This window comes from Agelaius tricolor, unplaced genomic scaffold (assembly GCF_023055355.1).
Source record: "Agelaius tricolor isolate 1412-34295 unplaced genomic scaffold, bAgeTri1.0.p SCAF_2, whole genome shotgun sequence".
NCBI lineage: Eukaryota > Metazoa > Chordata > Aves > Passeriformes > Icteridae > Agelaius > Agelaius tricolor.
In genome coordinates this window covers 47,712,206-47,723,062 of record NW_027269262.1, presented here as the reverse complement: position 1 = coordinate 47,723,062, position 10,857 = coordinate 47,712,206, and the positions used below count along the sequence as shown (strand labels likewise).

The window sequence follows — 10,857 nt, the reverse complement described above, 5'->3', positions numbered from 1 at the left end:
TCCACGGAAAACTTAAAAACTGAGAAGTTTATTGAACAGTTGAAAATAAATAACAAAAGTGGGGCTCATTAAGTTTACTTCTTTATACTCATTTATACTCACTCCAGCTGCAGAAAATGTGTTTTAGAACAAACATTAGTATTGTAGATGAGTGTGGGTAAGACAGTGTTCAGCCTTGTTTCTGCCCATCAGCAAACTCTAGAAGTCTTTCTTTAAACAAAACAAAAAAACAACCCAACCAACCAAAATAACCCACCAAACCCAACAAAAACCCCTCCAATCCTTTCCAAGGCTACTTTTCAGTTGTAAGGGCTACTCACAAGCCTAATGAAATGGCAATTCAGTGGTTGCAAGGATAAGAACACATAAGGTTCTTTTCATAGTGCTTTATGCTGAAGTAGGAATGTACTTTATCTAAATAGTAGGCTTGCACACGTTTATGTTTGGAAGTTTACTCAAAAATACTACGAAAATATTCTTAAAATACTACAGCCTGAAACAATGCATGACAGAAACAGTCTGCAGGCCTAGCATGCAGAATGGGAATCACAAAGTTTGGATGGACAACAGGGAGGAGCACAGATTACCATAAATTACATGATTGTTCTCATTAAAAATAGTAAAACATTAATTACATTACAGGAAATACTAAAAATACAGCAAACTTTGCAGTTTGTAGGTTCTGTAAGAAGAATGGTTTTAGTGCTGTGTTAGCTATTATTGAAACTCAAACAGTACTAGCTCCTTGACCTACAGTGGCACTGTAGATACATGCCAGGATCTGCACTTTGAGTCATACTGGTCGCTGAGACAGGTAACATTCAATGAGGTTGAGATAAAACATTGGCTGTCACAAGAACAAACGTATAAAATTCCCTGAAAAATTAGACAGAAGTGAACAGTGGCTGTTAATCCCAGAGAAAGCAAGAGGGAGAATATGTGCTTGCCTTACAGCATGACAGTGATTGCCAGCTGAGAGTTTAAGTTGGAGTTGCTCTCACAAGAATCCCAAGTCTGTCTGTCTGTCCACCAGAGGAGTTTGTTTTATGCCCAGGCAGAATTGTTCTAACCCATTCCTGCCAAGGACCTGTGAACTGGTCTAGAAAATGTCTGTTTTAACAGCAATAATGCACAATGAACTCACAATCCTGCATGGAAGTACAATTTACAGAGGATAAAAAGAACCTCATGGATGTTTTATTCCAGTCCTCCTCCCCTCAATTTGAAGGCTACTCTGCTTTTGTCCCCCTCCCACCTTCTCCCCCCCCACCTCAAATAAGCAGATGCAATCAAGGTGAAATTTATTTTGAACCAATTCTGCAAAACAGTTCAACAATGCCATACTTTATAAAAATACTTAGTTACATAATTAAACTTATTACTATTTATATAAAAAGTGTGAATGTGAATTTTAAACTCTGTTAGGGTAAGAACCACATCAAGGTCTTCAGGTGAAACAAATAAATTTTCATAAACATACAAACTCTTTTGGAGAAGTTTTATAATACACAACCATTTACAATGAACACGTTCATTAAGTTAGTGTTTTATTCCTTTACTATACAAGTGTTATTACAATGAACTGTTCCATTCAGTAATTAAAAATCCATACAATGCCAGTGTCATTGTTGGCATTTTTTGTTATGACTGTATTAATACATAAACTCATATGATTGTGTTATTATTTTAAAATATTTAGAAAAATTAAAATTTCATCATCTTTTTTGGGTTTTTAAAGTATTTTGTGTATGTGTTTTTTTGTTTTGTTTTTGTTTTTCTTACAGAAAGCCCTTTTAAAATTTGATAGCCACAGATGTACAGTTGATGAGCAATGATGAGGGAAAATGAAAAATGATGGCACTGTTCTGACACAGATCTGTTTGGTAGTTGGATTCAATGTAGTGTAAACCCATGAATGTTAAGTTTAGTACCAGAACTATATTACCAGCTCTTCTGAATTCATTTGTTGGATAGTTTTACAATGATAATATGAATTCCAAGCCAGTAACTAAGCAAGAGTGTTTCAAAATTAAAGTATATAAGCTTGATCAGAAATTCAAGAACCTCATGCAAATTGTTGAGTAAAAGACATGACGTTATTGCTTGATATGTCAGTAGCCAAAGAAAATAAATCTAGATGTAGTGTCAGCTGGGCTGAATACCAGCAAATTTCATTACTTGGACAATATTAAATATATTTTATCCCTTTATTTTTTAAACTTTCACATTTTCTTTCGCTTATTTTTAGTTAAATAATTCTGTAGGAAGGGCAGAAGTGGGAAGAGCAATGGTGTGTGTGTCTTAATAGCCAAGAAAAGCAAAAGTGCAATCAAATCCCTGAACTAGTGACAGATAGCACTTGTGGCACCCATCCTCGTTAACACTTACAAGCCACATACAACAGTACCAAACCTGTCTTTGAAAAAGGACTAAAAGGTGGCCATTTACCAGCTTCAGTCTTGTTTTCCTGGTGAACTTTGTAACTTTGTTCAGGTAGTCTTCCCATACAAAAGCTCGCTGTTCCACTGGAGCTTAAAAGATTAAAGGCTTTCCCCCCGTGATTGTGTTACATAGCTTCAAGTTCAAATATCATCATACTTTATCAACACAATTTTATAAAATATTACCTCATTTTCTAGTTACCTTCATTATTCTTAATTAGCTATGCAGAAAGAAAAAAGGAAAAATCTCTCATGCTACTTTCCAGTTATATTAACACAAGTATTAACACAGTGCATTATGCTCTCTAATCTCACTATTGAGGTCTACCATTTAGATCAAGTTTCTCATTCACTGTTCCAATTTCTCTTTTTACCTGCCTACTCTAATTAAGTCCATGAAAGTGGAAGCTTAAAGATTGAGACTATAAATCAAATACAGTTGTACCATCTTTTGTTTTGCGGGGGTGGGGGCACACATCTGTAGTTTTAAACGCAGGGAGTTTTACTGAACTGGAATAGAATTGCTTGGTCCCACAAAGTTCTTCTGCTTTAAAAAGGCCTTACCCCAAGATCACAAATTCCACACAGTTCCCTCAATAGTACAATGATTAGCAAATATTCGGAGAATAAAGGATTTGAAACATTGGTTTTTCAGCTATTGTTCACACCAACACTCATTTTTTCTGCCCCATATTTTCAGTAAGCTTCCTTTGGACCCTGAAAATAAGTTGGGAAAGAGGAAAAAATAAAAAATATGTCATTGGTAAATCAGAGTATAACACTTTAAAAGTGGTTTTGTGCAACTGCATTATGAAATTCCAGTTTGCCATTAAGAGCATGCAAAGTAGCGAAGATTTTCTTTCCTGTGATTCCTTAGAGACTTCAGGAATTCTTTGCAAGTCTTTTACATTTGGCAGATTTGTGCATGTTATATAGACTGTTGGCTTATAAATTGTCTCCAGGCTGGTACTGTGGTTCTGTAGCAGTAAAGTAGTCCTCCAAGAAAGACTGTATATACTCAAATGTTGGTCTCTCATCAGGGTCCTTCTTCCAACACTGTTTCATTAACTCATGGAGAGACTCTGGGCAGCCTTGCGGACAAGGCATCCTATACCCACGTTCCACTTGTTCCAGAACTTCTCGATTCACCATTCCTAAAAGGAAAGCATATTAGCTCTGAATGACATTATGCAAAGAACAGTTTCCCAAAGTTTTTCAAGAACCTCTGCAGCTGCAATGCATGTGGTTCTACCAGAACAGAACCTTTAATGAACACACTTTATAGGGAATGAAATTTTTACATTTTGTATTAAATACATTTTCTGAAAATTACTTCAGTACACTGGTAATTCCTCAAAACATAGTCCTTTTCCCTTTCTCCCTTTCCCATTGCCTTGGACCTGTTCTTTCATAGAGGAGACTCAAGTCCAAATAGCTTTTCCCTGCCTTGGGTTCCATTCAAGGACAACTTAATTTGAAATCAGGCCAAGAAAAAGGCTTTAAATATCCCTAACAGAACTGCCTTACACATTCCAGATCCAGCAAAATATCTGCTGAAAAATGTTTAGTTTCAAAAACTGGTTTAGCAGGTTCAGTGTAGTGATGCTCTCTGTAGTCTGGGAAAATGTCAAAAGTAGAAATATCAGGAACAGACTGAGAGAAAACAGAAGGATATCCACTAATCTGAAATAAACTGTCAGTCACATTTAGAAGTGCTATTACCTTGAAACATTTGAAAATATGCAAGATTTAATCTGAACATAAACCAAAGTATCTTTGTGAACAAAGGAACCAGTAAGGTGTGACTAAGTTTTTGTCTCTACTTGTCAACTGTGGGCTCTGAATGGAGAAAGTACAAAAGGTAACTTCAGAGGCAGAGAATACAACAAAGAAAAGAAAAATTGATTAAATCTTCCTGTTACCTGGATATGGCACTCTCCCCTTAGTTACCAGCTCTGTCAGTAAAATTCCAAATGACCATACATCCGACTTGATTGTAAACCGACCATACAACGCTGCTTCTGGAGCAGTCCATTTAATTGGAAATTTAGCTCCTACAAACATTGGAAAGACAGATGCTCAGTTTTCCCTTGCTAATCCACAATTTGCTTACACTTCAAAATATTTTGAAAAGAATAATGCACTAAAAATATTTTTATACTTTATGACAAAATTCAAGGTGGAATAGTATTTTAATATTTCTCAAACTAGGACAGCAATTATTTGCTACATATCTGGAAGCACTAAAGACATTTGAGAGTCTTACTTAAATATGTTTCAAAAAGTGAAACTGATGAACAACTTCTCTGGAATCTCATCTCTCTTCAAACTGTAGCATGTTTGATCCCCCAAAAATAATTAAAAGTGCTTTTTGAAATCACAAACAAACTGCACATAACTTTGAACAAAGGAAGTTTACTAGGATGACACTTAGGCAAGGGGCTCACCTAAACAGAGCTGTGAAAGCACACTTTTATGCACGATCTTTATCCATGAACACAGAACACAAAGGCATGTTCTACTAAATGTAATAGTTCTAAGCAATTGAAAGGCAACCAGTCTTATTAAATAAATTAACTGGCCTTACCTTGTCTTGCAGTGTACTCATTGTCCTCTATTAACCTTGCTAAACCAAAATCTGCTATTTTACACACAAGATTGTCTCCTACAAGAATGTTAGCTGCCCGGAGGTCCCTGTGGATGTAGTTCATTCTTTCAATGTAAGCCATGCCATCTGCAATCTTAAAAAGAAAAGTGTTATAAAAGGTTATTTTTCATGGCTAGATACATTTCTCCCAAGCATTAAGCTGCACCCCCTTATTTTAGCTCAATTCCCATTGTATAAGTATAGGAATGACATTATAGCAACCAGGAGCTCGGCACTGATTAGTGTGTCTGGCTGTGCAGTATCTGCTAATTGCAAACCAGACTGTTTCCTTTCTGACAAATTACAAACCCACAATAGAAGGTATAAGAGAGCAGCACACATCAGCCAGAACATTTGATATTTACGTTTAGTTGCTATGTGAAACCTCTTCTCTAGGCACAAAACACGCGTTTTGTAAGTTTTTTTTGGTACCTGAGCAGCCATGTCGACCAGCTGTGGGAGTTTTAAGTATTTCCCTTCCCCTTCTTTAAGGAAGTCTAGCAAGCTGCCTGCAAAACATTAACACATTTTCAGAAAAAAAAAAAAAAAAAGAGGAAAAAACAAAAACATTAACTTGACCTGAAAACACAAATGAGATTTTCTTCTTAGACATTATGATTGACACATTTATCTCATGAAATCTGTATTTGAAAATCCATCATTTACTAGAATATGTGACCCAATGATCATGCCCATAGTTACCTCTGCAGTGGTAACTAGTTAGTGCAATTCTATCCAAGTGGTTTGGAATCCACTTCAATAATGCAAATAACTAAACAATAACAAAACAGATTGCTGTTTCTGGCAAGCCACTGGAATTTTTCCAGTGTTGTTGGTATCAGTGCTCCTCCTAGCTGGGCTTTCTTCTCTGAGATTTATAATTGCAGAACAAAAAACCTCTATCCCTTACTTACATTTTTCTGCCAGCCCCAATCATATATTAGAGAAATTATTCTGAAATTGTTGCTTTTATTTTGTGGCTTTTTATTTCTTACAGTGAAAACTATCTTCCATTCTTTACAATACCTTATTTTCTCCCATTTATATAATGCAATTGTACCCAGAACATTACATGAGCAGTATCTGAAACCAGTTCCAAGGACCTGTGCTTCTGTTAAGACTCCAACCTCTACTTGAGCAGTAAAGCTTTGTCTCTACATAACAGTTTTTACAGGTGGCATTATGTCACACATGGTAAGAATAGGATCTCTTTCCTAAGAAACTGGTGAAAATTGGTAACTAATCACTCTTGTCACTGTCCAAATTACAGTAACAAAATTACAAGTGTGGCCAAGGTGGGGAAAGAAACTACTTGACTGCATATCCTGAAGTGGATTCACAGCAGTTCATAGCAGTAATTCTGAATTAGATTTCTCCAACATAAATTTAGTGACTTGCTGTATTTTTGCACAGTGAAAGTAAAAATGTGTCAGGTCAGACCCACACTGCTGCTACTGTTTGCTGTGTGTATTTGCACAGACTTTTTCTGACCTTGGTTCATGAGATCAAAGGACTGAAGAGGAGCAAAGATTTCACACTGATCTCTAGTAACCTGTCCACACTGCAAAAAACAGTTGGATACTTTGCAGTTTGTACCTGCTTCTCTTCCTTGTGAAAGGGGAAATAAAAATAAATTGTTCTAGTAGCTTAGAACAAGGAAATTCTGTGGGTTTTGTAAAATATGTGAATTTTGTCAAAGGAAAGCTATAAAGAGAAGCTTCCAACAGCATTTTAAATCCGTAAGTTTGACAAATTACAATTCTTTTGCTTTTGCAAGGTAACCAGTTCTGGTAGTGAACTTTGCTTTTCTTTAGGCAATTATAAATATTTTTTTCCTTACTGCCTTGCTGAAATCTTGATTTCTGAACAATGAAAACTGACTTTGCATGGCTGTCTAGTGTTATTTAGGAACAAAAATGCAGAAGGAAGCTTTTACATTTTCTATTCATTTTTACCTTTTTGATCTTACACAACCCTTTAAAAACCCCATCCAAACAGGAAAAAAGTGGATGCATAAACCCATACATTTGTAGTGCAGTACTGAACACAACTAGCCATTCCCTTGCTTCTGTAGCTTATGAGGATAGCAAAATTTTTCTCTGAGTTGAACAGAAGTCTGCATTTTATAAAAAATGGAATAATTGACTTGGAAATCTGCTGCTTCTTAACAGTCATATGCTTATGATGTTTATTTCTACATTCTCCCTAAATCTCTAAATCTCTGTTTCAGCAGCAGGGGGAGGGGGAAATGACACAGAGCAAAGGAAGAAGGATCAAAGACTGAAAACAAGGGGATAAAGGAGGGAGTCTGGGAAAAAAAAACACTCAACCTTTTTAAAATTTACTATTACACTGCTGGGAAAGAAACACTAAAAAACCCAAAGCACAACATGTTTTGTTGTTAGCATGACCTGTCTACAGGCAGGCATAATCTCACAATAATACTCCCAGCTATGCTGTTCCATTTAAATGTGATGGACAGTACACACTAAAAATGAGGAGAAAACCCCCCAGTCTTGTACTTGGAAGATTAGAAAGGGTGACACAGATGTGCGAAAGAATCATGTCTCTGCCCATAATCTAAATCAGGACTGCTCCAAGTAGGTCAAGCGTTGCTCATTTTAATTTAATCAAAATTAACACTTATACTCCAGTTAGCTTATACCTAACATTAATTAAACATTTGATTTGTTGCTGAGGTCTTAAATAACCTTTCAAATGTAGCATTTCTAACTATTCTGTCCCACACCTTTTGTCATGAATTCGGTGACGATGTAGATTGGTTCCTCAGAAACGACCGCGTACAGCGGAACAAGCTTGTCGTGTCGTAGCTTCTTCATGATCTGAGCCTCCTGCAGGAAAGCTTCTGGCATCATTGTGCCAGGTTTTAGTGTCTTGATTGCTACTTTTGTGGTTCCATTCCATGTTCCTAGAGAAACAGATCAGGTTTTATTCCCCACTGTAATACTGAAGAGATTTTCTGCTGAAACTTTTTTTTTGCTTCTGTTTTCTTAGCTAAGAAATAATAATAAACTAGATATAATCATAAACTAGAACTATACTGAATATTAATTTTACCACTACATGCATGATTACATGATCATAACTGGTATTTTTTCCCTTCATTTCTCTACGATATTATATTTTCAGATCCCGATACCGATTTACTTAAAATACTATTGAAACATTCACAGGAACAACTGAAATGTGTCACATTAAGCTCTTACCCATCCACACTTCACCAAAACATCCTTGGCCCAACTTAACTTCCAGCCTCAATGATTCTCTAGGAATTTCCCAAGCATCTTTTGCTAGTCCCTGTGTCTGTGGTTTCACAGTGGGACACACAGTTGTTAGCTTATGACACAGCCCATCAGCATGTTCTGGAAAACAGAAAAAAATGTCAACAGCTTCACAGTTAAGCAACGGTAAAACTGTAAGAAAAGCAGCATCTTAATGTTGATAAAAAACAATTAATCCATTTACTTTTTGTTGAAATCAGAAAGAAATTTTATAGTTGTGAATTTTAAGAATAAGCTATGGATGCAGTCCTTCCTCCTCACAGTAGGCACAGGGTAACATTGGGACTCTGGAACTTGGACTTACCTCTGTAGTGTTTCACCAACTTCTGTAAAGATTCAAATTGTGCTCTGGTTGTGATATAGTATCCACCATTGTCAAGTTTCCTGATTTTGTAGTGTTTTACATTATCACCTCTGACCTCATCCCAGTCACGTATAGAAAGGGAATAAGCACCTAGGAAAAAAAAAATCACATCTGGTTCTTCACCAAAATAGAAAAAGGTATTTAACCTATCTCCCCAAGTGTCATGGCACACACACATGGTGTGCACATTCATGTGTATCATGGGACAGGCAGAAGAATGTTCACCTTGGTGTTGGGGAGAGAGAAGAGATACACAGACACATACATACCTTTAGTGGTTTCACTCTCTCTTACTAAGAAAATACCACGCTGGTTCCCAGGATTTAAAAGTAGCCTTTCTGCATCCTTCCTGCCCATCTTACCAAAATACCACCTAGAAAATGTAAAAGGAAATGTGTAAATAAAAGTTTCCTATGCTTTGGTACACATATAAGCAAAGGATTTAGAAATCTCAAGCACTGGCTGGACTACTAATATTCCAAAACAGTTGCTGGGCTACAAAAATCCCAAAGCAGATACTGATCAACAAAAGCAACGACATCCATATAGACAAAAGATTAAAATGACCTATTTCTGTATGACTCTCATTTCTGTTATTTACAAAATACATGCAAAGAGGCCTGTATCTGCAAACACTACGGTTTCCTGCTGGTTTAACAACAGACATCAGCTGTTCTTAATGTTGAAAGAAACACCCTCCTCAGGCTAAGTTTTCAGGGCAAGATGAATCAGATGACACACTTTGGTAGCACAATCAAAACTGCAGCTGAAATACCTTCTTTAAAAAGTTTTGGCTTTATGTTAGAAAACAATATTTAATGCAAAGTGAGTGTGCATAAATATCATTGGAGGACAGGTTCATTCAGGTTAGAAGGACCCTTGGAGTTCTTTGGTCCAGCCTCCTGCTGCAGGCAGGGTAGGTAGTGACATCACACCTAGTTGCTCAGGATGTAGTCTGCTTCAGGCTTGAAAACCCTGAAGGACAGATCACCAACCTGGGCAACCTGTACCCCTTCCCGGCTGTCCTCATGACAAAAATGTTTCTTATACTCAGCTGGAAACTCTCCTGTTTCAATTTCTGTTGCCTCACATCTTTCTCTATCTCAGCAGAGAGAGCTCTTTTTTATATTGATCATTTAGGAACAACCCTATGATAGATGTCATTTACTTCTTTGTGAAGTTTACAATTTACAAATTGCTGAATTATTCTGATACCAAAAAGAACACAGATGTTTTAGAAGACTTGCATTTTTTCTTGCCTTCAGCTCTTTCACATAAGGAGTTTTTTCTTCTATACTCCCACAGCATGCCCATCCTGATGAACATCCTCCACACAGTGCTGTTCTGAGCCAGTGATAATTTTAAGGTCCATCTTCCTATGAATCTCCAGACTTTGGATGTATTTAGATGTATTTCTAACTACATCTGTTTTTATTAAATGCCTCAGAAGTTACCAGTGATGTAAAGTGTAAATTTCAAACATTTTTGTCTGTCACTATCTTATCGTCAAGCTAATTTGGCTTCATGAGTGATGGGAAAAATAGTACTGCAAACTGCTGCAAAACAATGGCTTTGTGGGTGAAATATTTTCTGGGGAAAAAATGTAGATAAAGAGGGATCACTTTGTTGGCATGAACAGAATGGCCTGTGCAATCACATGGGAATTTGAAACTTTTTCTTACATTTTGTTGTATTTGCAGTTTGAGTGTTGAAGGAGATGTGCAAAGTTAGAAATGGATATGAGCGTATACACACTGGAGACAATTTGAATGTAACATAAAATCTTACAGAAGCAAACTTGAACCTAGTTCATAACTTCACATAAAAATGCCTCTTCCTCAGACTACAACAATTTACAAACTATATTGTAAAGTGCTGTTTTATTTCACTACCTATAAAATAATAGTTGAGTTTAATTGCTTCTTTTTTAGAGACAATTAAACATTTATATTATGGTGCCATTAAAAGAAGCACACAAATAATATGGATCCTGTCAAAAGCAGTTTCAGGCTTAGAAAAGGCCACAGACAAACTCTTAGCAACTTGGGGCTCTGTATGACATTTGCACTTTTATCTCTAATTGCAATCACTACACAAAATCTA

General features: G+C 36.4%; 1 protein-coding gene across 3 annotated transcripts in view; it reads right to left on the bottom strand.

Moving 5' to 3' along the window:
• YES1 (YES proto-oncogene 1, Src family tyrosine kinase) overlaps positions 1–10,857 on the bottom strand; it is a 50,864-nt gene continuing 40,007 nt past the window's right edge. For all 3 annotated transcript variants that reach the window (XM_071417954.1, XM_071417951.1, XM_071417943.1), the window contains 8 exons: positions 9,024–9,127; positions 8,695–8,844; positions 8,316–8,471; positions 7,838–8,017; positions 5,521–5,597; positions 5,029–5,182; positions 4,364–4,495; positions 1–3,595 (listed from right to left, as the gene is read on the bottom strand). In XM_071417954.1, coding sequence (XP_071274055.1) covers positions 3,387–3,595; positions 4,364–4,495; positions 5,029–5,182; positions 5,521–5,597; positions 7,838–8,017; positions 8,316–8,471; positions 8,695–8,844; positions 9,024–9,127 — 1,162 coding nt within the window. In that variant the 3' untranslated portion in view covers positions 1–3,386. The remainder of the gene's footprint in view (positions 3,596–4,363; positions 4,496–5,028; positions 5,183–5,520; positions 5,598–7,837; positions 8,018–8,315; positions 8,472–8,694; positions 8,845–9,023; positions 9,128–10,857) is intronic.